General features: G+C 48.2%; 1 protein-coding gene across 3 annotated transcripts in view; it reads left to right on the top strand.

Moving 5' to 3' along the window:
- Positions 1-20,373, top strand: part of LOC123786096 (uncharacterized) — a 68,173-nt gene extending 47,800 nt beyond the window's left edge. For all 3 annotated transcript variants that reach the window (XR_015722448.1, XR_015722447.1, XM_087857691.1), the window contains exons 5-7: positions 17,885-18,048; positions 18,130-18,532; positions 19,270-20,373. Coding sequence is in view for 1 of the 3 variants with exons in the window: in XM_087857691.1 (XP_087713817.1) it covers positions 17,885-18,048; positions 18,130-18,144 (179 nt within the window). In the remaining 2 variants the exon portion in view is untranslated. The remainder of the gene's footprint in view (positions 1-17,884; positions 18,049-18,129; positions 18,533-19,269) is intronic.
- The last annotated feature ends 7,562 nt before the right edge of the window (positions 20,374-27,935 follow it).

Genomic DNA, 27,935 nt, shown 5'->3' with positions numbered 1-27,935 from the left:
TAGACTCCCTATATAAATGGAATCACAATACTTGTCCTACCGTGACTGGCTCATTTCACTTAGCATAATGTCTTCAAAGTTCACCCATGTTATAGCAGGTGCCAGAATTTCCTTCTTTTTTTTTTTTTTTTTTTGAGATTTTATTTATTTATTTGAGAGAGAGAGTGTGAGAGAGCAAGAGCATGAGCACGGGGAAGGGCAGAGGGAGAGAGAGAAGCAGACTCCCCGCTGAGTAGGGAGTCCAACTTGGGGCTCAATCCCAGGACCCCGAGATCATGACCGGAGCCAAAGGCAGCCGCTTAACCAACTGAGCCACCCAGGTGCCCCAACATCCTTCCTTTCTAAGGCCAAGTATATCTCATTGTATACGTATAACCACATTTTGTTCATCCATTCATCTTATGAGAAACATCTGGGTTGTTTCCACCTTTTGGCTGTTGTGAATAATGCCGCTGTGTACACAGGGGTACACATGTGTGTTTGAGTTCCTACTTTCACTTCTCTTGGGTGTATACCCAGAAATGGAATTGCTGAATCATATGGTAATTCTGTGTTTAATTTTTTTGGGGGGAGGCCACCATACTGTTTTTCATAGCAGCCGCACCGTCGTTCCTGTGTTTTATATACCACAGGCTGACAAATTCCAGCTTTATGCCCACAACGCTAGGTCTTTTCTGAGCTATAGAAAGATATTCACAATTGCCTACTTGATCTTGTCAGTGAGATGTCTCACAGGCGTCTTGAGATTAAACAAGTCCCAGATGGAACCTTTTACCCCTCCTCCTACTCCTCCCCATTTTGGTAAATGGCAGTAATGAAGCATCCAGTTGCTCAAGCTGGAAACCTTCAAGCAGGGCCAGCTTCCTCATTGGCCAGACTCCGTGCAAAATGAAGATGTGGAGCCCCAGCCAGGCAGGGAGGTCTGTTCCTTCTTCCCACTGGCCTGTTGCCCCATCCCACAGCAGATATGTCGCCTGCAAGGGCTAGCCGGCAGCCTGCAGGCTGGGCTGTGCTCAGTGCCTGGATCCAGGGGGCAGAGAGCCCTCCACTGAGGTCATAGCCAGCCCGAGGTGCGGACGGCTCTTGCACTCGTCATGCGCCCATGGAGCTGGCCCCGCCTTTGATGAATCCTTAATTCCTGTTTCCCTCACCCTCTGCCTTCACTTTGTCACCAGGAACTGTAAGTTGTACCTCTAAAATCAATCTCAGCCCTCTGCTTCTCTGTCTCTACTGTCATGACCCACCTCCAAGCCACCACCTCCTCTTTCTATCAAACCACCCAGCGAATCTCCTTTCCTCACATGGGCCCCTCCCACCACATTCCACATAAGATCCAGAGTCATTGTTTCCACAAATAATTAGTCCATGTTTACTGCCCCATTTTAGAGCATGGGCTCCTTGCCATACCTAGAACAAGATGGTAGCTCCTTGCCATGGCATACAAGGGTGCATACTGTCTGCTTCCACCTACTTTCTTGACTGACTTCATAGCTCTGTCTTCTCTTCTGTTCTTGTCCAGGCGTGGTGTTCTGCTTTCTACACCTTGAAGGTGCCAAGCTTGTGATGGCATCAGGGCAAGGGTTTCTCAACCTCAACACCATTGACATTTTGGATAATTCTCTGCATAAGGGTTTGTCCTGTGCAAACTGTAGGATGTTTATTTGTATCCCTGGCCTCTAACCATTAGATGCCAGTAGCATTCTTCTCTACCACCACATTGTGACTACCAAAAAGTCTAGACATGGGCAAATGTTCCCTGGGGGGCAAACCCCATATCCTTGAGAAGCCTTCCTTGCAGCCTTGGGGCACTGGTTCGTCCCTTCTTCTAGATCATCGCCCCCACCCCCACACCACCTTCCCGCTTCTAGTGCTCTCTTGCCCTTCAGATATCAATTTAATGTCGCCTTCTTAAAGAGGCCTCCCCTGACCAACCAATATAAGACGGCCGCTCCGTCACTTTCTCTCTCTGGTTTCAGTTGCTGGGTAAACCCCCACCAGTCTCCGATCGCTCTTTTGGGCAGTAATTTCCATCGTTTTGTTGGGTGCTGTATTCCTAACACCGAGAATGGAACCTGCCATAGAGCGGGGGGGCTCAGTACATGTTTGCTGAATGAATGAATTCACGATACTTTGAATCTGTGATCTTACTTGTCCCTGTACACTTGTTAGGTCATTTTCACATTTTTCTAGTTCGTCCTCTGCTTTCCCTTTTTTAAATTGAAGGATAGTCAACCTACAGTGTGACGTTAGTTTCAGGTGTACAATCTAGCGATTCCACAACTGCATACATGACTCTGAGCGCGTCATGGTGAGTGTTCTCTCCATCCCCTTCCCTTATTTCACCCCTCCCTCCCCTCTGGTAACCACCAGTGTGCCTCTTTTTTCCTTTGTTTGTTTGTTTTGTTTCTTAAATTCCACATAAGAGTGAAATCATATGGTATTTGTCTTTCTCTGACTGACTTTGCTTAGCACGATGCTCTCTGGCTCCATCCGTGTCACTGCAGGTGGCAAGATTTCATTCTTTTTTATGTCTGAGTAATATGCCAGTGTGTGTGTGTGTGTCTGCACACACCACACCTTTATCATTTATCAATCAGTGGGCACTTGGGCTGCTTCTGTATCTTGGCTGTTGTAAATAATCAGCATTTTATAGCCTCCACTTTCCCTTTCGTATCCCCATTTCTGCTTCCTGTTGTCTTTTTCTCTCTCTTCATCATACCGCAGGTGATACTTCCCTCCATTACTGTGATTCAACGTTGTTCACAACAGAAATTCCGACTAGGAAAATAAGAGACAGATAAGGTTTCAGTGAAGTTATCCCTCAGGAGCAAGATCTGACGGCAGGGACTTATTGAATTGTACACGACAGGAGGGTCTCCCGGGACACACAGTCCCAGGAATTGACTGGAATTGGAGAAGACAGCTCTGGTGGGAACGTAGGTGGCCCTCTCGCTCTGCCCCTTGTCCTTCCTTCCCTCTGAGTCTTGGCTTGATTCTTTGTAGACCAATCCCCTAAGCCTCTGTTCATCTGGCAACATCAAATGGTGCTGCTGTCCGCACCTCAAGAGACTGTATTAAGGAATCGTGCAGACTGAGCTGAAATATCTTTACCCCAAACTCAAAGCCCTGTGGAGAAGATTCGTTGGCTCAAGCTAGGGTGGAAGTTGTTCTTCCTGAGTGTCTAGCATGGGCCAGCTGCTCTCCAGGTGATGAGGATCCAGGCAAAATCCTGTTGTCATGGAACTTACAGTCTTACGTTACTGACTCCGTGTTTATGAGTAAGCACCTATCAAGTTGTGCAAAATACGCAACCATAATTGCGTATGGTGATGAATTCATTCATTCGTTTAGTTAACTTTCTAGATTGCTCTATGAACATACAGTAAAGGGACTTGATCTGCTGGGGGCAGGGCTGGGGAAATTTTTTTAATGTGAATTAAATTAACTTTACTTTTTAAATAACAGTTGTAGATTTACGGGAAAATTGTAAAGACAGTGCAGAGAGTCCCAGATAGTTCACGTCCAGTTTCCCCTATTATTTACATCTTCCATTACTGTGGTACTTTTGTCACATTTGGTGAACCGATATTGATGTATATTATTAACTAAAGTCCATACTTAATTCACATTTCCTTAGTTTGTACCTAATGTTCTTTTTCTCTCTCAGGAGCCCTTCCAGGATATCACATCACATTTATTTATCTTTTATCTTCTTATTTTTTTTGTAAAGAGCTTATTTATTTATTTGTCAGAGAGAGAGAGCACAAGCAGGGGGACAGGAAGAGGGAGAAGAGGCAGACTCCCCCCTGTGTAGGAAGCCCAACGTGGGACTCAATTCCAGGACCCTGGGATCATGACCTGAGCCGAAGGCAGACGCTCAGCTGACTGAGCCACCCAGGTGCCCCTCACATCACATTCAGTTGTTATATCTCCTTTCGGCTCCTCTTGGATGTGAAAATTTCTTAGACTCTTCTTGCTTTTGATAATCTTGACGGTTTTGAGGACCACTGGTGAGTTATATTGTAGGATGTGGAATTTGTTCTCATGGTTAGACTAGGGTTACGGTGTCTGGGAGGAAGACCATAGGGGTAAAGTGCCTTATTCACCACGCTGGATCAACAGTACAGACTTTCGCCATGACTTATCATTGTTGATACTGACCTTGATCACTTGGCGGATGTAGTTCTTGTCAGTTTCTCCAGTGTGGAGGTACTTCCCTTGCCTCTTTCCCTTTCCGTGCTATGGTCTCCGAAAGGAAGTCACTATGCACAGCCCACATTTAAGGTGGGGGGAGGGTGCCCTACCTCCTTGACAGTGTTGTTGGCTTTTTAAAAATATCTTTAGTGAGGTGTAATTTACATACCACAAAATTCACCTGTTTTAAGTGAACAGTTTGATGAATTTTTGGAAATTTATACAATTGTGCCTGAAGGGACTGGTCTTTGAGCTGGTATCGGAAAGATGAGGAGAAGTTACGTAGGCAAAGACTGTTCCAGGCAGAGGTAACAGCACATTCAAGCCCCTCAAGGGAACGTGGAGCATTCCAGGAACTTGGGTTAACCCTGAAACACCCAGAAAAGGTAGAACAGGTCACCATCCTTCATTTAATATGCTTCATAAATATTTTCTTCAAAACATTTAAAAGTCAACAGCATTTTATTGCCTAAATGTATAAACTTTAGTTCTTTGAAACACTTGTCTGGAACAGCTCAGCCCCTGATGGTTTGTCTAAGGTTTTACAATAACAATCAGTAAATATTAGGGTAGTAAAATACAGAATGGTCCCCGAGGAGAAGAAAATGTCATAAAATTTCCTTCCCTTTCAGGTCTTGTTTAAACAAGAATGTAAAGTGCATGTACTGTTTCCTTTCTGATAAGCCCTTGATTTATTTCCCTTTGGAACAAACACACCACAACAAAGTGAGAATGGGGAAGGTAATTCAGAGGGAGAGGAAGGGAAGGGAACTATACTCAGAAATACGTCCCCATACAAACTTAGGATTGAAAAAATCCAGTTAGCAAAAACACTGCAAGGCTTTTTCCGTGTGTGAAGTAGCCAAGAGGTTCTCTCAGAACTTCTGTGGTCCTGGCGTGTGTGGGCACCCTGAGTCCGGATAGGCAGGGAGTGCTGTGGTAACAAACAGACCACGTATTCTTAGTGGCTTAATCGGATAGGTCCTTGTTTGTTGGGGGTCCGGGGGCTCTCCTGCGGTAATTGATTCTGGGGTCTAGGCTAGGTTTATCTTGCCATAGTGTCATCTTAATCCTATGTCCTCAAAGTTTGCCAAGGAGGAGGAAGAGTGAGTGTGGATGATGCCAGAGGGGATATTATGGTGTGGAAATGGTATGTATCACTCCTGCCCGCATCCACTGGGCGAGAACCCGGTTACATAACCTGAACCGAAGGGCGCGGGAGGTTGGCAAGTGTAGTTACCGCGTGTACGCAGGAAGAAGAAAATAGAGTGGGGTTTGATGAATGTATTTGCCACAAGCTCCTAAGCTTCTTTTATCTGATGTTTTTCAAATGATAAAATAATATGGGCTGGTTATAACCAGTGACACCCAGGTGTGTAAAAGCGAAGCTAATTATCTCCCTACTTCCTGTCAGCTCTCCCTTCTCCTTGTCTGTGTGTCCTGCCACACCTTCTTCCTTGTTCCTATGACGGTATTCCACATATATGTGTGACTCAGGGGAAATGAACTCTGGCAGAGACTTCCGAACTGGAGGTTTTCATGATAATGCTTCTAGTTGCTAAGAAACACTTGAATGAATTCTTCATCCAAGAGGTACTTTATGCTGACAGAGGAGAGATAGAATTTCGCTGGAATTTAAAATTGAGGGCTTTTGTTTATGTTGGTCTTGGCTTCCCTACGGTTCTTTGGCGTTCACTCCTCCTCTGGGAAGGCTCTCCGGGCCCCCTTTGTCACTATGAGAGGCTCTGCCTCCGAATGATCCCAGCAGCCATGGCATCGGAAAGATCTGGGTTCAAATCCTGGCGCTGCCTCCTACAATCTCTGTGACTCTGGACAAGTAATAAACTCCTCCAAGCATTATGGAGGCATAACTACCTCACATTTGAAACAAATCTGGGACCTGTCACTTGGGGGTATTTTCAGTACTACAAGATTAAGTCTACTTTAAATCTTCCGGGTTACTGGACATCTGTGACATCTTAATATCCACTAACTAGAGACCAAGGCAACTGGTATTTAAACTGTGTACAGGGGGCACCTGGGTGGCTCAGTCGGTGAAGCGTCTGCCTTCGGCTCAGGTCATGATCTCAGGGTCTTGGGATCGAGCCCCCGCATCGGTCTCCCTACTCAGCAGGGAACCTGCTTCTCCCTCTCCCTCTGCCCCTTCCCTCTGCTCATGCTCTCTCTCTTTCAAATAAATAAATAAAGTCTTTAAAAATATAAAAAAAAATGTGTACAGCATGACCAAGAAGCTGAGGTAATCCTCTACAAAACAAAATACTGTAAGATGGGGAGGAAGGGGAGAGAAAATCTAGACTGCAAAATGTTGGTGAGCCGTAGAGGATTGGGAGTATTCATTTAGGGAAGGAAAGAAGATGTAGAGGGAAATGAAGATGGGAAGATGTAGAAGTTATTAGAAACATGTCGAGACTGATCAGGCCGCCTTGCTCCCAATTTTCCTCTTCATTAGTTATGCATAGCTCCGTCCCCAGGGGCAGAGTCCTGCTGTGGCAGACCTTTTTTGTTAATGACCCAGTGGAACAAAAGGTTCCCTGGAACCTGGAGGTGTTCCCGGAGGAAGGGATTGGGGCTGCTCAGTGTTTTCAGATTGTTTTGCAGTTGGACTTAACAGGGGTCTAAAAGCGGAGGAGCCCAGGTAGGGGCAAGCATCCAATTTTGCCAGTGTTGACAGGGTGGTAGGAAGACACATCCGCAACCAGAAATTAACACCAGGAAGATCCCGTCCCAGAACTCTGAGGACAAAGGACAGGAGCCAAACGTGAAAACTTGGGTGTCGGCACGAATATCCAAAGAAAACATGTCGGAAAAAAAATTTGAGGGTTCATCAGTCAGGGTCTGGTCAGGAAAACCAGAAATCACTTTAGCTATTTCAAAGGAAGCAGGATTTAATACAGAGAATTAAGTCTGAAAGCTGTTGGCAGGGGCTGGGAGAGCAAAAAGGCAGGAGGCATTGTTACCCAGAGGTCGGAAGTTCGGGAAGCGCAGTTCAGTCCTGGGCGTCAGCGCTGCTCATCACCCCTGCTTTAAGAACGGCCCTGCGGCTTTGTGGTCTTCGCGGCTTCCGTCAGGCGGGTCAGCTTAGAATGCCGAGCCTTAACTTTGTGCGGTTCCCCGTGGGCGCCCAAGGCTCTGACAGTGATAAGGTAGTAAGGGACGGGCTACGAAACTAGTCCGTGGTGTCTCCAAGCTTCGGCTGCTAGTGGCCTTCGCGCGGATGGGATGCTAAGAATGGCTCCCTCGGTCTTGCCTTTCGCGGATGCCGGCCAGGGGCGTGTTGGCTCTGTGACTGGCTGACGGTCGTGTAAGTGAAGAGACGGTGCGGGCTGCCATTTTCTCTTCAGGTGCCTTTCGGAGGGAGCGTGATTCTGGGTTCCGGGTGCTGAGTCCAACATACTTCACGGCCAGTCTGACAGCAGGGTTGCTGAACATTTTCATGGACTGTTTGGGTTCCTGGGTTTTTGAAAGGAAGCCATTTGGAAGGAGCGTCATGGTGACTTTGTGGCAAGGTAGGGTGTGGGGAGGCCTTTGGCGGTTCCAGGTAGTTCCCCTGTGAGCATCTTGGTTGCAAGCCGTTTTGCTGGGTAACTAATCGACTGTAAGGCAATTTTCCCATAAAAGATTAAAAAAAGAAAAAAAAAAGCTGGTTGACCATTGGGTTTGACAGCGTGTTGGTCTCATCAACTGGTTTTCTTCGTTGACGCAGTACTCCCATTTTTATTGTATATAAATCTTAGCCCTCATAATGGTCTATACAGTCCTGCGAAGTTTCGAACCCACATTTCCCATAGAACTTTGGACCATTTATCAGTGGACATCTGACAATATGCCAGGAACAAACAACCGTGTAGAGGCGTTCACCGTGCAATACCAAACTCAGGGACAAACCTGCATCGAAGTATCTGGAAGCAGATACCTCTCTTGATGAAGAAAGACATTTTAGCAAAAAAAAGAAAAAGTACGCTGTCAAACCAGGACATGAATCCACATACAGAAAAGAGAGAGAGAGGAAGAGAGAGAGAGAGAGAGAAAGCATAATACTCTGGAGGAGAGATTTTGAAGACAAGTGCTTAGATACAACCCACAAAGTAAGATCGGTTATTTGTGCTGCTTGGCGTGAATCTACACATATGTTAAATGCATTCAGATATTTTGTATTTTGCAATGAAGTCTTTTTAATTTTGCTGTACATTTTCCATGTTTCATTATGTGCTTTTTAATGAAGGTCCCTCTTTGATCTTTTGCGAGTTGGTCTTTCACGGCGACATCGCTTGCCGGCCGAGCAGGTGGCGAGATGCGTGTGGGCAAGATCCTGGCAGCGACGCCAGCGGACACGGGAACAGAGCGGGGTTCCCTTGCAGCCGTCTGGAGCGCTGCAGCCTTTTTTCCCGCCGCCCTGGCTCGTCCTGTCCCCTTTTGCACCCTTGGGCCTGTCCTGCCAGCGCCGTCCCTCCCGCACAGGCCGGAAGAGCTGCTCTTGCTTCTCTGCCCCTGTCGTGTGCACACTCGGCGTTAACACGGAGCCCAGACATCCCGGCAGATCGGCCGTCGGCGGCGGCTCTGTTGGCAGAGTCCGTGAGGAAGTGCTAAGTGACCATTTCTCTGCTCGTAAGCCCCTGCTTGCCGCCTGGAGCAGGCTTATCGGGGCATTTTCACCGCAGTGGTGTTTCTTCTTTGGCCCTCACCCTTCACCCAAGATAGGAGGTTATGCATCGAGAAATAAGTGTTGCTGCTGAGTCCTCGCCCCAAGAGCTTTCCAGTCTCCCTAAAGTAGGGTCAAGGGGCTCCTGGGTGGCTCAGTCAGTAAAGCATCTGCCTTCAGCTCTGGTCATGGTCCCAGGGTCCTGGGATGGAGCCCCACATCAGGCTCCCTGCTCAGCAGGAAGCCTGCTTCTCCCTCCCCTCTGCCTGCCTCTCCCTTGCTTGTGCTCTCTCTCTGTCAAATAAATAAATAAAATCTTAAAAAAAAAAAAAAAAGTAGGATCAAGTTCCCCAGCCTGAGAAGTTTGTTTCAGACTTGGTGTGGGACCCAACTTGTTCTGCAATCTACTCCTGGTGTTCCCTGGGCTGTTCCAAACCAATTCCCGAGTAGGGTTCTCCCCCCAGCCCATCCTCTCCGATCCCACATTTAGTTCCCTCCTTCACCTGGTGCGGCTGCTAAAAGCTCGCGCAGCCAGAGCGTCTTACTGCAGGTGTCCCCCAACACCTCCCCTAACCCCAGCCCGCCGAGGAAGGCGCCGTTCTAGGCGGCTTCTTCGGGACTGTGTTTGGGACGCCTGCGGTTACCTCTCCTGAGTGTGATCGCCGGCAACGCCGAGACCCAAGAGTTCCTGCGGGCGGTTGGGAGGCGCACGGCTTCTCCTGTGCAGTGTGACTTACTGTTTGCAAGGCATCCGACATCCTAGCACACATCGTCAATGAGATCCTCATGTCTGTGGTTGGTCACAGATGACAGAAGTGGAGCTCAGGGATGAGCGTGCTTATGCCTGCTCACACGGTAGAAAGTTGGGCGAGAAATCCACTCCAGATCCTCAGATTTGGACTTCCAGACCCTTCTCCCTGTACCAAACAAGGAGCTAACATCTGTGACGCTGTCATGATTGGGAGTGTTAGCAGCAAACCTGTCCTTCCAAGGTCAGAAGATGAATTTCGGGCACCTGGGTGGCTCAGTCGGTTGAGCGTCGGATCTTGATTTTGGCTCGGGTGGTGATCTCGGTGTCATGAGATCAAGCCCAACGTCGGCTTCGCCCTCGGCACAGAGTCTGCTTGAGATTCTCTCTCCTGCCCCTGCCCCGACTTGTGTGCTCTCTATAAATAAATAAAATCTCTAAAAAAAAGATGCATTTACTCTTCCAAGCCCTCTGAACAAAGGAAGGATGAAGACGGGGTAGAAAAAAACGAGAGGTTTAAATATACCTCATACTCACAAGAGCCTTGCTTTTCCTGGGCCTTCATTTCATTGGCTTCACTGCCCTGAGAATATTCAGGGAGAGCTCTGGAATAGACGAGTCTGAACCGTTGTTCTCCTCCTTTATCTAAGCACTGCGTATCATTGCAGTAAAAGAATCTTGTTTGTTTTAATGTGTAATGTATTCCTATCTCTCAGGGAAGATTGGGAGACAGAACAGTCTAGTGGGGGAAAAAAAAGCGTGGGCCTCGGAGTAGTAATATAGCTCACCTTTGCTGACTTCTGACTTTGTCGTAGAGATGGTTCCAGGCACCCGACAGGTACTGACTTGTTGTAATCCTATGAGATAAGCACTATCGATGTTTTATTGTACAGAGGGGGAAATGAGGGTTTAGAGAGTCCATGTTATAGTTGAGCCTGAGGTCACACAGCTAGTAAGTAGGGGAGTTAAGGTTTGAATCCAGGCCGTGGGACTCCAGCGCCCAAATTGTCAATGCCTCCCTTTTAAGATCAGGCTGTTGCCCAAAGCCTCTGAGCCTCAGGCTCCTGATCTGTAAAATGGCAATAAGTACACACCGCACCGAGCGATCGAATGAAAGAACAGACAGAAAGCATCTGGCATGCAGTGGGGACTTAGGTATTGGCTGTTACTATTAGCGCACTTGAAATCTGCCCAATGGTTCTTCTGAATTAAAACCAGGGTGTGGACCCTGCCAGCATGTAGAGAAATAAGCATCTGGGCCCCCCTCGAACAAGCTCTGTGATTTTGGGGATGTCGCTTCATTTCGCGGAGCACGTGCCTCGTTTATAAAGTGGAGGGTGATAGTAATACTGCTTCTCTCTTCGGGGTGTTGTAAGGATCAAATGAGGTCGTGTGAGCTTGCCTGGCATCGTGTTCGGTGCCTGTGAGTGCTTATTATTATTATTATTATTATTATTATTATTATTATTTGTTAAGCGTAGTTTTTGTAAAGAAAGGCTCTTCTGAATGATGGCGGGTGGGGATATGAAAGCAGGCTATGGCGGTGGAGGACCCCCTCTGTTGGGGGAGCTATTTCAGAACATTTTCCAGGGACGCCTGGGGGGCTCAGTGGGTTAAGCGTCTGCCTTTGGCTCATGTCATGACCCCAGGGTCCTGGGACCCAGTTCTGCGTGCAGCTCCCTGCTCAGCAGGAAGTCTGCTTCTCTCTCTACCCCTCCTCCTGCTCGTGCTCTCTCTCTCTCACTCTCTCTGACAGATAAATGAATAAAAGTAAAGTATTAAAAAAAGAACATTTTCCAAAGGTGGTGTCTTTTGATTTAAAAAAATATATTAAGAAAAGCAGCTCTGTTCGATATATGGTTGCGAGAAGAGGGGTTTGACTCTAAACTCCCCAACGAAGGTAGTGGAATGTGGTGTAGTATTATGCTCCCGTGTCCCAAACCGGGTTCATCCCTCTGATGCTAAATCTTAGTTATTCTCTCAGAGGAAAAGGGGAGGAGGACTTGAAACATAATGATTTTTCCCTGCTGTGACACCCCGCGGCCCTATGCCTCTAGAATGTTGAGAATTGCCGACCAAACTTTCAATCTCCAGGATTCAGGCCTCATTGGGTTTGCCTGTGGGGCTGGTGGGGCAGATCCTAGTGCTGGCCCGCACAGAAAGCGTACAATTCAATGGCGTTAAGTACATGCACGATATTGTGCAACTGTCACCACTATCTATTGTCAAAACTTTTTCTTCATTCCGAAGACACTCTACACCCGTTAAGCAGTAACCCTTCATTCCCATCTCCCCTCATCCCCTCAGCCCCTGAATACCTCCCATGCAGTTTCTGTCTCTGTGAATTTGCCTGTCATATAAGTGGAATCATACAATATTTGTCCTTTTGTGTTAGGTTTACTTCTCTTAGTGTAATGTTTTAAGGATTTATCCATGTTATAGTATGTGTCAGAACTTTATTCCTTTTGGGGCGCCTGGCTGCCTCAGTCAGAAGAGCCTGTGACTCTTGGGGTTGTGAGTTCAAGCCCCACATTGAGTGTAGAGATTACATAAAAATTAAAAATCTTTAAAAAAAAATAACTTTATTCCTTTTTATGGATGAATAATATTCCATTGTGTGTATAGACCACATTTTGTTCATCCATTCCTCTGTTGATGGACGCTTGGGTTGTTTCCACCTTTAGGCCATCGCGAATAATGCCGCACTGAGCATGGGTGTGCGAATATGTGTTCAAGTCCCTGTTTTCAATTCTTTGGGTACATGCCCAGGAGTAGTATTGCTGGGTCATGGAGATTCTGTGTTTAGCTTTTTGAGGAACTGCCAAACTCTTTGACGTTCTTAGTTTTTGAACAAGGGGCCCTGCATTTTGATTTTGCACTGGGCTCTTCGAGTCACATAGCTGGCCCTCTCTCAGGGCTCTGTTCAGAGGATTTCACCGTCTAAGACACACCCGAATTACCTCTCCCTTGGGTGGGTCAGCACGTTATCAGCCCTCCATAGCCAGAAATTAGCCACCACACCTCTCCTAGAATCCATGGACAAACATGGTCTACTTCTCTGTGTCGTACGCGGGAAGGAGAATGGTTACCGTAAGGTCTTTAGTTTGAGGACTGAAACCACCGACTCCCACTCAGCTTACTTATGTCTACAGCAACGTGGCCGCTCACTAAACGTGGCTTACCCACTGTCTTTACCAATGTAATTTTACTACTACAGAAACACTTGCCGAAGATAAAAGTGGCAAATAGCTATTGTTTTAGGAACTTCCCAAGACCCACCTAAAAACTGCTTACCTTCAAAAGATAGCAGTAAATAACGATTAACTCACCTTGCTGTGCCCACAATCCTGAACTTTTATACCATGAGCCTTAGTCAATCCTAATCCACTCCACACCGAAACACCCGCCATAAATGATGAATGTCCGGACTTCCCCAGCCCCACTTGGAGACACTGTGAAAACTGCTAAGAAGAAGGAGCCCGGCTGGCTCAGTCGGTGGAGTGTGTGACTCGGTCTGGGGGTCGTAAGTTTGAGCCCCACTTGGATGGAGAGATTACTTAAAAATAAAATCTTAAAAAAAAAAACCAAAAACCTGCCAAGAAGTGACCTCTCTTCATGCCAAGAGCTGAGCCTTATCAACAGGTTGTCTTGGTGTTATTTTATGGGAGCCCGTATTCAATAAACTCCAGTTTTACCTTCTACGTTACGCATTTGCTCCAATCCTGTTTTGGATCTTTCATCCGATACATATCCGTCCATTGATGTGTTTCATGCCTGCCATGTGTGAGGCGCCCTTAGACCCTAGCTCTGTGATGCCTGGGACAGATACAGCTTTCATTTTTATAGAGCTCACCCTCTCCTTCATCCTGGTGTCACATTCCTGCTGCTCGGGAAAGTGGAGACAAGGACCACTCTCAACTTGAATTTATTTGAAAATGGAGCTTCTCCAGCAAACAAGCCAGATCTCTGCTTTTAAAATCTGGATGTCTTGATATTGTTGGGGTGGAAAATCTTTTCTTCTACCCTCTTAGGTTTAGTGCCTGGGGGCCTGCAAATTTAACCAACAAAAGACAAACAGGAGAAAAGGAATACAAATTTTATTAATATTTTTCTTGCACAGTTCATAGAAAAGAGGTGGTGAGACTTGGTTGGGGGGTTTATATGCCATCGTTAGCAAAGGAAAGGAGATTTGGGCTTTAAGGAGACGTACACTGATGAAGTGATGAGGATATATGTGGGAAATGAGGGGTTTTTAGTAAGGTCTGTTAATGCAGACTCATCTCTGTGATGACACTCTTGCTGGTAACATTCACGTTCTTCCTAGTATGGGAGATGGGGACACCTTTACAAAGGGAAATTTATGTCCTGCTTTTAGGCAGAAAAGAGGAGGGAAGAGAATTCTTCCTGCATTTTGTTGATTCTCAGATGCCTTCAGCTTAAAATAATCCTTGTGCCAAGGTAGCATAGTTGGGGGAGGTGTATCTTAATCCCCTTCAATTTATCTTTATTTTTTTAAAGATTTATTTATTTATTAGGCGCCTGGTGGCTCAGTCGGTTAAGTGTCTGCCTTTGGCTCAGGTCCTGATCCCAGGGTCCTGGGATTGAGTCCTGTGTCAGGCTCCCTGCTCGACGGAGAGCCTGCTTCTCCCTTCCCTCTGCCGGCAGTTCGCCCTGCTTGTGCTCTCTCTCTCTGTCAAATAAATAAATAAAATATTTAAAAAAAAGAGAGAGAGAGAGAGCACGCATGCGATTTGGGGGAGTGGCAGAGAGAGAGAACCTTCAAGCAGACTCCCCGGTGAGCACGGAGCCCCAGGTGGGGCTCCATCCCACAAGCCATGAGCTCATGATCTGAGCCGAAAGCAAGAGTCAAGACAGTCAACCCACTGAGCCGCCCAGGCGCCCCCATCTTGAAGGCCAGGCAGCAAGATGTTCTTAGAATGAGTTTGCCGCTGGTCACGATTACTTGTCCCTGCTGTGCTGCCTGACCTCCCAGCTACTCCTCGCGTCCTGGTGTGCTCTGTACCGCTATTGCCGGGCGTCGCAAAGCAGCCGAGCCTCCCCAACATAGCCGCTTTGAAGCCCCATGTCTGGTTGGTGAAATGACCCCCAGGAGGCACAGGAGAGCCCCCAGAGGGATATTTCCAGGATATGGGATCCGTCTGGTAAGTAAGGGGCCCCATCAGAGGCTTCACCAAGAGATATGACCTGCCAGACCGGTTTGTCAACCAGCTCCAGCTACTTTGGGGGGCCTGCTGTCCGTCTGGATGAACGCAAATCTGGATGCTGAAACCATTCTGTCGATGTTTGGTTTTCTTTTAACTGAAGAAGGGCTTTCACTTTTCTTCCCGTTTTATCTATTTTGCAGCTGGTTCTGAAGAGATGCTCTAACCCGGTCTGTTTATCTTGTGAGCTCCAGAAGGGCGCCCCCCTCCCGCTCCCATGGCTCCTTCCCCATGTGATTACATCTTTCCTTGGTAATGGGGTTTTGACTGGCCTTTTGTAGCTCGTGAAGCCACAATGAGACCAGAATATTCTCCCCTTATTTTTATCAGGCGCTTTTTTTTCCTGAGCTGTTCTTGTAAGTGTGCTTGTTTCTGGTTCTGCTTCTCATCTGGAAAGGGGCCCGGGATTCAGGGATAAGATTAGATGCCCTGGTGTGTCAACTGGTCTTTCAAAGAAAGAAGCAAAAGTTGATCCCATGCTGAAGCTCAGGGCCGATGCAGAGTTGCCTCCCAAGAGGCCAATCAATTTCAATTAAGGAGATTAAAAGCCCCGAGCACAGAAAGGCCTGGTCACGGGTTTCTGAATGCCTTGCTCCTCCAGCCGCTGAAAAGCAGGCAGCGGACCCCAGAAGCACTGGATCTTGTCCTCTGGGCCAATGTCAAGGCAGCAGTGAGCGAGCGCGTGCAAAAGAAGCAGCTAGCAGAAGGGGCTAGTGAGCCTTCACGGGGCCCTACTGTCATCCAGGGCAGGACCGACCTATCATTGTTCTTACCCCCACTGAGTATCCAGACCCAAATTACTGGGCCAACCCAACCCAATGCAAACTAGCACCCCATTACACTTCCCAGGGGACAGAACTACCCCAGGTCCATGGTCTGTGCCCTCCCCTTCCGCTGGGCATCGCAGAGGCTCCGAGGTGGCTGCTGCCCTCCCCGCCAGATCCCAGGTCCCCACTTTCCCTAACCGCTCGGGCATCCTAGAGCCACACCGCTGAGGGGTAAGGGCAGGGGCCAGAGGGGAGGTGCCCGGCAGAGGAGAGGGGACTTGCACCGCACGGGGTCTGCCTCTTACCAGCTCTGCATTGGCCCTGAGCAGCATGAGACCGAATTTCTTTTTAAGACCGAATGGCACACCAGGACATCCCCTTAGCACACAGGAATCTCAGCGAGCCTCACTTTCCCTGTGTATCAAACGGAACCACCACCCGCCCCACCGGGATGGCCAGGCTCCCAGGAGGTAACACATGGATATGTCAAGTGCCTGACATTCCCTTGCCACCCTCCGCAGGCACACTTTCTGATGACAGTGGCCCTGGGCAGGCAGGGGAGGGGGGTGCGGATTACATTCAGCTCCCCCGATCTGATTTTTGCTCAGGCGTCAGTGAATCAACAGTACTGTTAGGGCCCGACAATCATGCTTTGTCTGCTGTGAATGCTGTGTAAATAGCGAGGCTGTGTCACCGGCCAGGGGGCAGGCAAACCAGGGCCAAAGAAGGGGTGTACAGGGATTCAGGGGAGTGGGCTGAGCCTGCTGCAGCCCCGGGCAGGGCAGGAAGGAAGAAGGGCTCTCCAGGAGGGGAGTAGCAGGAGGCTGACAGAAAACAGTTACTTGTTGGGCAGGAAAGAGAAGTGGCTAGAAATGCAGCTAACTGTTCAGGATGCTGCCTTATTAACGGGCCGGTCTGGAGAGGGAAGGTGGCCGAGAAGGAGGCTCGGTCCAGGCCGTGTGGCCACGCGTCTGGTTATCTAAAGGACAGGAGGGGCTGCCGTGGAACGCCACTGCATCAAGAAGTATGAGGTCACGGCTCTCCCAACCCTGTGGGGTGCCAGGTGCCGGGCGGCTCGTGCACTGGCCCAAGGCCACTCTCGTTCATGGCAGGGCCATTTCCCGTGGTCCTTCTCCCACACCCCCTGGCCTCCTGGGCCTGCTTTCATCCCTGACCTGCTTCTCCCAAGATAACTGAGAAACGAATGACTGAAGCCGCAGGCCTAGGCTTGTTGTGAAGCCTTGGGACGGCTGTTCATCAGCATGAAAGCATCTGTACCTTTTGTTTTTCTCAAACAACAAGAAAAGTAGGGCTTGTGCAGATTGCATTATATACAAATGGCAGTTTTCGGGACACAAATTTTTTTCTACAAATGTAGAAAAAAATGGAACTTACCATTCATATTAAAGAGGAGGAAACGATTGCTGTGTGGAGTTTTAAGGAACCCTTGCGTTGCTAAGGAAGGAGTAGACGAGCTTCCTAAAGGAAGCCTTGCCTTGAGGCGGGACCAGCTTTGTGGGAGGGAAGGGATCGTGAGGCACCGGCCCTTCCTTCTTGACATAGAAACCTGTGGGGTGGCTGCCCCATCAGGCAATAGGAAGGGACTGGGGTGTGATGTGCCCTGGGACCTGCCTTCATTTTTTTTTTTTTTAAGATTTCATGTATTTATTTGAGAGAGAGGGAGAGAGCACAAGCAGGCGGAAGGTCAGAGGGAGAGGGAGAAGCAGAACCCCACTGAGCAGGGAGCCCGATGTGGGGCTCGATCCCAGGACCCTGGGATCATGACCAGAGCCGAAGGCAGGTGCTTAACCAACTGAGCCACCCAGGCGCCCCTGGGACCTGCCTTCCAACACAGTGCTGTACTGGCAGGCTTGTGCCGGGGACTTGGCTTGGTTGTGCCAGGCATGGGAGCCCAGGCCAAGTTTGATAAAGACCCGGGAAAGACAGGCCCCCAGGGGAGGCAGCACCAGCCCCAGCAGCCTGCCTGAGCCACAGCTCCTTGCTTTGTCAGTGGCGGAGCCTGGGTCTCGGTCCTTCGGGCTGTCACAGCAGACACCAGAGACAGAAGTTTACTTCCCACAGTTCTGCAGGCTGGGTGTGTCGGTCAATCAGGGTGCTGGCCGATGTGGTTCCTGGGGGGCTCTTCCCCGCCCGCCGACGGCCACCGCCTTCCTGCGCCCTCCCGTGGCAGAGACAGCAAGAGCTCTGGTCTCTTTTCCTTTCCTAGGGACGCTAATCCCATCATGGGCACCCCACCCTCACGACTTCATCTAAACCTCATTTCCTCCCTAAGGCCCTGCCTCCAAGCTCCATCAAGATGAAGGTTCGGGCTTCGGTCTCCAACACCTGGTCTCCGTGCTTCTCTTGATTATCTCTGTGCCTCCTCCGTCGGTCGTGCTGACCTCTGGGCTGAGCTGCTCCAACGACCTGTGGCCAAGCTTTCTTATTTGCAACGGGGTATGATGCGTGCTGAGAAAGAGGACATTATTGCGTAAGAAAAGATATGAAATACAAGCTCGTTTCTTTTTTTATTATTAGATTCCACTGACGTAGCGTTGCTGTTACATCGGTGTGGATGCTGCTGCAGGCTCGCCGTCACCTGCGTTCATCTCACTGTGGAGCAGTCACCGAGTCTCCCGGGAACCAGGCCTCCTGCATGGGCCACCCTTCGAGTGCTGCCTGGAGCCCCGCGGGATACACTGTGGCAGCCCCCACATCATTTCCAGAGACAAAGACTCACGTTGGCATCCCAGTGAAGACGCAGGGCTCCTCCCCAGGGGACAGAGCAGCCTGCTTGACAAGAACAGAAGGGTCCTCTTTCCCCAAAGCACGGGATGTCAGAACAGAGGTGTCTTGGGTGGGCGAAGCCTCTGGGAATCCGGACACGAGTGGAGATTTCCCAGCAAAAACTTTTCCTGGCAAGAGAACTGGAGAGGGAGAGGTAGGATGTCAAGTCAGCCTCTGACGAGTTGGCCAAATTTCAAATCCCTCATTAAGATTTGCTGACGAGGGGCGCCTGGCTGGCTCAGTGGGGGGAGTCTGCGACTCTTGATCTCGGGATTGTGAGTTTGAGTCCCGAATTGGGTGTAGAAATTACTTAAAAATAACATCGTTGAAACAAGTAATTGCCGGGCAAAGAGGAGAGTGGAGCTGTGGATTTACTCCATGTCTAAGCTAAACATGGAGCTCGTGAGCACCAAACAGCTGGTATGTCTATGTTTTCTGGGCTCTGGCATAGTAAGCCCCACAGGCATGATCCTGGGGCACTGGGCTGACTGTCAGGAGACCCGGGGTCTCTCATTCATCGTCGGTAAAGTGGCAGCAGCAGCAGCCCCGGTATTAGTCGGCTAGGGATGCCCTAACCAAGCCCCACGGGAGTAGTGGTTTAAACAACAGAAATGTATTTTCTCACAGACCCTTCCCCCATGGCCTCAGAAGGAACCAACCCTGCCCACGCCTTGATGTCAGATTTCTAACCACCAGCACTGTGAAATAAGGGGCGAGCCTTCGATCCCCCAGATTCAGTCTGATTGTAAGCAGATTAGGTCTCCTCGCAGAGAACTACGCCTCAGCCTTCCCCACGCCGCTGAATGTGTGACTTAGGCCATGTAATCGCTCCAGGTTAAAATTTATTTATAAAGCCCAGATAATAAAAATAACATCTGTTTATCTCCCCAGGTGTTCTGAGCCGTCATTATGGTTGCAGGGATGATGCATCACGAAATGAAACAAATCAGTCCTTGGGACAGACGACCCAGGGGCAAATTGGCCACCACAACAAAGAAGACAAGCTTTCAAACCAACAAGAGAAGACAAGATTGCAATGCTTTCCTAACAACGTTGCTTTATTGATGCGATGCGAGGAAAACCACATTAGATTCTATTGATTCTCTTCGAGATCTAATAATAAGCTTTATTCAGATCTTATTCACATACCACTTCCTCCACGGTCTTTCTCAGGAGCTGAAATTGGCCAGTTACAAACAGAATTTGTTCTCCTGTCCTTTGAAATCACAGAAGCGGACATGTTTTAGAACACAAAAGATACCAAGGTTTCTCAGGGAAACAAAGCAGAGCTGGGGGGGGGGGAACTCCCCTCTAAACAAAATTGAAAGCATGCCTTACTTTAGATTTATTTCATTACAGAGTCTTTCTCGGGGCTAATCAGTTTGAGAACCCGTTCCTATTGGCACCAATGAGCCAATAAAAAATCCAGAAGGAGAGAAGAAGTATCACAACAACTCAGGGAAACAAAGTTGTTCGTTTTTTTTAAAAAAAGCACTGAATTAATATTTACGCCGCTGAGTCAAAGTCAAATTATTTATACGTATGCTGTAGGTTTTGTGTCCCCAGAATTTGTTAGCATTCGGAGTATGATGAATTGTACCTGACTGACTTATGAAAAATCATCTCGAGAAGGATTTTTTTTCCCCAGTGGGAACATATGTAGATGACACACGGTGGTTTATTGAAACTGTTCTTCAGACGTACAGCTTGAAGGGAGAGGCAGGTTTTTCGATGTCACAACGGAATGGTCAGCAGTCTCGGCTGTGGGGCCGCGTTACAATGCTCGTCGAGTCACTGCCCTTCCGTTCCTCATGTTCTTCAGCTCTCCAGTAGGTTCCAAACTCAGGGCTTTCTGCAAATATTCAGAGGGATCATACGTGAGCCCTTCCAGAATTAAGAATCTAATAAATGTCAGCTTTTGTATCATTATTATTGTAGAGAATCTTTTCCTGTTTATATTTCCCTCTGCAGAAAAATTACACAAAGGATTAAATTTGTTGGGGGGGGGGGGGGGAAGTAAAGTAGGTCTTGTGCCTCCTTAATGCCTGTGCTGTGTCAGTTCTAAGAAGGGATGTTAGCAAGTGTTAGTAAGCCTGTGTGTTGCCGGGGCGGGGGCGGCGGTTAAACGGTCAGACCCTTTGGAAAACTGGTCGTTCTCTAAAAAGTTAAACACCGAGTTACTCTATGGACCAGCAGCTCTGCTCCTAGCTGTATATCTACCCAAGGGAATCAACAACCTAGGTCTGTACAAAATTTGTCCACAAATGTTCGTGGCAGCATTATTCCCAACAGCCAAAAGCTGGAAACAGCTTAGGTATCTGTCAGCTAATGAGGGGATAAACAACATGTGGTAGAATATTATATGGCAAAAAGTAGCAATGATACACTGGGAAATGCTACAATGGGGATAAACCATAAATACATTGTACTAAGTCGAAGAAGCCAAGTGTCACAAAGACACGGCTCGCATGATTCCATTTTTTAAAAAACTTTTTGATTTAGAAGTCTTATTTTATTTTTTAAAGATTTTATTTATTTATTTGACAGAGAGAGACAGCCAGCGAGAGAGGGAACACAAGCAGGGGAGTGGGAGAGGAAGAAGCAGGCTCCTAGCGGAGGAGCCTGATGTGGGACTCGATTCCGGGACTCTGGGATCACGCCCTGAGCCGAAGGCAGACACTTAACGACTGTGCCACCCAGGCGCCCCAGAAGTTTTATTTTTATCACTTGCAAATTATATTTTCTCTTCTGATTTTTTAAAAAATCATTTATTTATATTTCTTTTTTTTATTGTGTTATGTCACCATATAGTACATCATTAGTTTTTGATGTTCATTTATTTATACTTAAAGTAACCGCTACACCCAATGGGGGGCTTGAACTCCCAACCCCGAGATCTAGGGTTGCATGCTGTAACGGCTGAGCCAGCCAGGCGCCCCTCTTCTGATGATTTTAATACGATATTGTTAGTTTCAGGTGTATAACACAGTGACCCTGTGCGTGGATTCTGAAATGATCACTTCGCTAAGTGTCGTCACCGTGGATGATTCCCTTTATGTGAAATACCGAGAACCGGCAAATCCAGAGAGACCAGGAAGTGACTAGTGGTTGCCTAGGTTGGGGCAGGGAGCAGTGATGGGTATGACTGCTAACCGGGTGCAGGGTTTCTGGAATTAGGTAGTGATGATGGTTGTACAACTTTGTGAATATACTAAAAACTACCTAATTGTACACTTTAATAGGGTTGGTTTTATCGTTGATGGATTATTTCTGGGGAAAAAATTCTGAAGTCTTAATGTGGAAGATAAGAAGGAAACAAAAAAATGGCAGCATCCAGAGATAGTCACTGCAAATGTTTTCATGTGGCTCCTTCAGACTCATGCAAATATACACATTTAAAAAAAATAAAATGGGATCATGCAGTGCAAACTGCTGAGTGGAAGTTTTATTTTTACATTCCCAGTCTATATTAGGAAATTGCCTCTACACATCGGTGACTTCTACCTCTGAATCTTCCCGAATGCCTGGCCTTTCCACATTTCTTGCCATGTTCTTCCCTTCCCAAAGCTCTGCAGGAGGACTTTTCAAACTATTTTGCACTCCTCGGATTGTCAGAGTGCTTCCAGTGTTTGCTGTCACAACTTGCCCTGTGTTACAAGATATTTCATTAACACCTATGATTTCAATAGAATTGATTCATAAATCCATTATTTCTACCTTGACTTTTATCCCCTCTACCAGTCCTGCATCTCCAAATGCCTACTGGAAATTCCCACCTGGATGTTCATCACGGACATTATCGTATGACTAAAATCGAACTCATTATACTTGTCAATGCCACAGCCTGGCACGCAGCAGATGTGCTGAATGTTGAATCTTGAGAGTAGAGTTCATGCCCACACTTAACCTTTCTGATTCAAATCAGGCTTCTTGGAAGTTACGGAGACCTACTCTGGCGAATGTAGACAGAAAAGAGATGCGATGCAGGGAGGGACGTGTGGTAGCTCTCGCCACAGGCAGGAAGGCTGGGGAACCAGATCCAGCAAGGGGGCAGGACGCGTGGCGTTCTAGAAGCTTCTTAGCAGTTCGCACAGCCAGGTTGGGCCCCCGCTGCTGCCCGGATGCTGAGTTTTCCCCCCTCACCTTGGGGGAGGCTGGACACTGCTCCTCTAGCATTTCTTAAGAGCGAAAACAGGAGCTGGCTATGGGACAGGGCAACGAAAAACAGCACCTGTCCACTTGGCTTAGCCTTGGTTTCCTTAAACCAAGAAAGATGGAGATAATTTTACCTCCCACCTCATGGGGTTTGTAAGGAAGACAGAGCTGGTATTTTGGAAGATATATTGTAAACCAGGAGCCCCTGCACAGGTGTGAGGTTGTTTATCCTGTAAAGTGAGGTTTTCCTTCCGATCTCTGTTCTGCTCCTGACCATTTCTAACCTCTGTGTCCCCTCAGTGCCCCCACTTACCCATCAGCACCCCCTCCTCACCTCAGTGCTCCTTCCCCCTCAGCCCCCCTGCCCAGCCCCTCCGTATCCAAGCCACACGGTTTTGTTCATTATTCCTTCACCTTCCTCCCACCTGTCTCTCCCCATCACCACTGGTACCTTATTCAGCTGCAACAATGGAAATCAGTCTTTCTCAAGCTTGATAACACATAGGACTCACCTGGGGCAGCGATTCTGCCTCAGAGGGCCTGTCAGACCTCCGAGGGGATCCGTATTCTTACACAAGCTCCGAAGGAGGGCCCAGCAGAAACGGGCCCACCCTCGGGAATCTACAAGCCAAGTTTCTCACCCGGAGCACACGTCCCCAGAAAGGGGTTCCATATGGAATTAAGTTTGGAAAACGCTGCACCCATCTCTCTCTTCAAGATTCACGATTTCAAGAGGTCCTGCAGGTAAGATACCTGGGAGATTGTGCAAACGTGTAAGGCCTAGGAGACTGCAAAACTGTTCTGTCCGTGATACTGTGGTTTGTAAGAAATAGATATTTGGTCTTGTTTCTGGCGCAAAATTCCCCAAACCCTTGGAGTTTCCTCAAGGATGAGAGCAACAAAGGTGTCATTTGTTATGTTAAGAAGGTGACTTTTGGACCCCACCTAAGGTTAGGGCTGGCTTGGCAGGAGAACCAGAACTGTCCCCTCCCCCGCACCCCCCCCCCTTTTGGGTGAAGGTAGAGGAGCCAGAGATGGTTTTCAGTCACCAGTGGCCGGTGATTGAGTCAGTTGTACGTGTGTAATGAAACCTCCATGAAAACTTAAAAGAAGAGGTTTCCGAGGGCTTCTAGGTTGGTGGACACGGGGAGAATTCAGGCAGGGCGGCGCACCCACAGAGCATGGAAGGTCCTCGCCCTTTCCCCACACCCGGGCCCCGTGCTTCTCTCCACCTGGCCATTCCCCAGTCCTATCTTTTTACATAACAAATTGATCATCTAGGAAGTAAAATGCTTCTGAGTTCTGTGAGCCAATCAAGCCAATTAATCGAACCTGAGGAGGGAGTCCTGGGACCCTCTGATTTATATTTGGGCAGTCAGAAGTATGGGTGACAACGTGCGTTTGCGACTGGCGTCTGAAGTGGGGGCAAGTGGGGGGCGCGGGGAGCAGTCCTGCGGGACGGAACTCTTGCTCTGTGGGCCCTGATGCTACCTCTGGATACACGGTATCAGGGCTGATGAATTCCAGCACTTGCAGCTGCTGTCTGTAGAATTGCGTCTGCTTGTGGGAAAGCTCCCCATGTTGGAATTGGTACCAGAACCCATTTAGTCCCGGAACATCTATTAACATTTCACAAAGAGAATATTCTGAGAATCACACACATTGGGAAACCATGGCCTATAGAATACATTTTATTTCCAAGGTTTTTGGCCACCAGGCTCTAAGCTTCAACCCCCACGTCTCTACATAAACTTGCAACGTTGGCCAGACTCCCTGCCCTCCAGCCTAACGGATTATGAGCCCCGTGTACGCTGCCCTTTCTCACGCCGAGCCTTCTGGTACTGGCCCCTTTGTGGGTGTGACTGTCGCTGCTCTTCTCTCCCCACACACGTTTTCTTCCCTTGAGACTCAGCTCAGGTCCCTCTTCCTCCACAAAGCCTTCCAACAGCCTCTCCACCCTTGGAAGTCCTCGTTTTGTCGATTGTCTGGTACCTTCTTTCGGCCAGCGTGTGATGACTTGTGATCTTCCATAGCTGGGAGCCCGTATGGCCTCTGTCATTGTGGCAGGTTGACGTTTTGTCTCCTCGCCGACCCTTTGAAAGCAGTGACCGCGTATAGGTTCTTTCAGTCTCTTTTCCTGGTACGGGGCCCTCTGTACAGCGGGTGGCGGTGAACGGTTGCTGGTTCGCTTGCTGTCTTTTGGGACTTGGTGGTTTTGATAGTTTCTCAAGCTGGTGCTGCCGGACCTCCTGGGACGTGATGGTGGTGGTGTCAGGGCCATGCTGGAGGGCAGGGGGCTCAGGCAACCATGCGCAGGGAGGAAAGGGAGGTCTGGGAGGAACCCGCTGGCCGACAGGGACCTAGGGAAGGGAGTGACAGGCTGAGCCTGTGTCCAAGGAGGTGAGGTCTGGTGTTCGTCTCTGCCCTAACCCCTCCCGGCCCTCTGGGGGGGCCTCCATCCCAGCAGCAAAAACGGAAGGGGCTGGGCTTCAACTTTTCGCTGTAGCAGCACCTTACTGTCAACGGTTCCCACCCTTGGCCCCGCCTCCATGGGGTCCCTGGAGATTTGGGTACTTTAGTTCTAGTTTCTGTAATGCCACGCGCTTCTCTCCAGCCAGAAGGTAAAGGGCAGTGATGCTCTCTCAGGGAAAGCTTTGAATCTGCTCTAATTCATTCAGGGAGCGAATTCACACCTTGTTCTCGTTGGTCACAAGTTACTGGTAATCCCCCTCACGGCTCCGAGGCGGGGGCCCTGCCTACCCCCCAGGCGCCTGGGGCTGTGGCTCCCCAGCTTGAGCTGCAGGGTGTTAAAGCACACGGTGCCCCACCCCAGAGCTTCCGGGTCAGCTCTGGGAGATTCTGCGGCTGCACCAGCTTCCCAGGTGACATTGATGCTGCCCGTCGGGGGGACCCCTTGTTGAGGACCACTGGCTTTTGGCATCACCAGCAGGAAATGTCTCCCTCCTAGAGGAGGGGGTTCTCATTGATTTCCGTGGCTGTCTTCATCCTGGAGATAGTCTGCCTGCCATTTAGTCTCCCTCGATTCCTGTGTGGGCAGATGGACAGTGGAGAGTGGGAGGAAATCAGGGAGAAAAGATACCAGAGCTAAGGAAATGGCAGATCCAGTATTTAAACCCTGGTCATTCTGGTTGCAAAACTCCTCCTTGTAACCAGTCTGCTGTGTTCTCTTGGAAACTTTTTAATAAAGAACCTGTCGTCAGGTTGAAGACAGGAACTACTTCTCGGGCTCTCGCTGGCAGTATGTTGAGGATATTTCAAACGAAACGATTCAAGTAAAACACTTACGGCCTGACATAGACCAAATACCCAACACCTTGACGTAGAAATGCATCCTAAAGCAGACGGATTAGAAGCACGGCCTCTGGATCAGAATGCCTGGGCTTGAGTCCTGGCTCGGTCACTTGCTATGTGACATGGGGCAGGTTATTTCAGCTCTTGGCGACTCCGTCTCCTCATCTGTAAAATGGGCATGACAATAGTACTTCCGGACTTGTAGTGGGGATTAACTGAATTAGTATGTGTAAGCTACTGAGGACAGTTCCAGGCTTCAACGAAGCCTCGATAAATATGCTATCATTCCTGGCTCAGTGCTTTTGTGCAAACCAAGGTGTAAAGAGCACCAGAAAGGCACATCGGATAAGCCCATCTCACCGGGATTCTCCTGAGAGCTTCTCTCACCTGAATGTGGGGGAGTGGGAGTCGCATTCCCTGGTTTCAAATCTTGACTAAAACCAGTCCCTCGTTCTGGGAGCTGAAACAGATTACAGCCCTTTTCCCCACCTGTTAAACGGGATAACAATCGTATCTACTGTAGTTACACTACCTGCGGGCTCGACGCCCACGAATCTGTCAGGTCAGAGCAAAATCGCACAGATGAATAAGAAGCCAAGGAGCGAACAGACCCTCACGCCCGAACTGCTTAAATCCTTGGCCCCATTTGCCGCAGCAACCCACCCCGTGTTGTATTTTTCTTAGGTAGTCATTCTGCGCGTCCCAAAGGGCCTGACGGTGTTGTTTCTGGAACTGATGTGTCCGATGCACTCCGACCTCAAACGGGCTGCTGCTTGTCTTGCAGCTCATACATTTTAATACAGCACATCTCCAGTTTCCTTCCAAGCTACGGAGAGGAGACCCTTTTCCTGTTAGGCGGTGCAATGGTGCGTGTGTGGGGTTTGTTTTTTTTTTTTCCTTTCAAAGTAAAGCATGGACCTCCAGAGTCCTGTAAGTGGGTTCAATGTACATATTATTGGAGTAGCAGGTCGAAGTTTTCACTGGAGCTTATGCGGCGTTTCAGAAGCCTGGATTCCAAGAGCTTACTCTGACATTTCAGATACTCCTAACAGCATCCAAGCGGCAAGCGCGCCATAATCAGGGGTGTATAGACCACCAGCCCTCTCTTCCCAGACGTCTTTCTTTTACAGAATGGGACGAGGCTGACGGTAAAACGTCATCGGTAACTTTTCAAAGCCGTAGGTGGCTGTTGGTGTACGTTCTGGGGACATGTTGCACCGTGTCTGTTTGCAGTGACAATCACCATGAGTTCTAACTGAACAAAAAGAAAGGTTTCTGAAATTAAGAAGTACGATCAGGCTGAACACACTATTTAACAGTAAATCTCTCACGAACAGTTCTCCACGCCATTAAATTTTCTACATTATTAAAAAACCTTTAATTTCCTTTCTCATTGCAAAAGCCGTGTGTTCTTTACCGAAATAGTAATTTAGGTAAACAACAGGCAGAAACTTTTAAAGTACCTATAATCTCCCCATCCAAAGATAATTGTGATCAACAGTTCGGTGTATGTTCTCTTAGACGTTTTTTCCCTATGATTTCGTGCACTCAAAAAAAAAAAATCCTTCAGTACCTATTTTTCTGTGACCTGCTTTTTTTCAATTAATTGATTGTGGATCTCTGTGTAGACCACTTAAAATGGCTGCAGAGTACCCCATTTTAAGAAGGTATTGGAATTTAAGCTATGGTTGGACATTGTAAATTGTTTTTGTTTGTTGGTTGGTTTTATTATTTTAACTGCGATGAACACCCTGTGGCTTTGTGGCTTAATTTTGGGTAAATCTTCATTGCTTTCAGAAAAATTCCTTCAGGCCCAATTGCTGGGTCAAAGGTTTTAAACAAATTTGATTTATGTTGCCAAACCGCCCCCAGAAATACCCGACTAATTATCGTGCTTATCAGTCATGTCTAAGTTCCTTTCATTACAAGAAATACCAGTGCTACCTTTCTTGCAATTTCTGCCAGTTGGATGAATGATCGAAATATTTCCTGCTACTATTTAAATTTGTATTTCTTGGTTTCATTCTAGCATTTTAGTATTTATTGACCATTCGATTTATGAGTTGGGCATGTAAAAAGTATAATCTTAA

Source organism: Ursus americanus, chromosome 31 (genome assembly GCF_024610735.1).
Source record: "Ursus americanus isolate L20-20 chromosome 31, mUrsAme1.1.p, whole genome shotgun sequence".
Taxonomy (NCBI): Eukaryota; Metazoa; Chordata; class Mammalia; order Carnivora; family Ursidae; genus Ursus; species Ursus americanus.
Note: the sequence above shows the minus strand (reverse complement) of the source record. Positions and strands in the feature narration are given on the sequence as shown.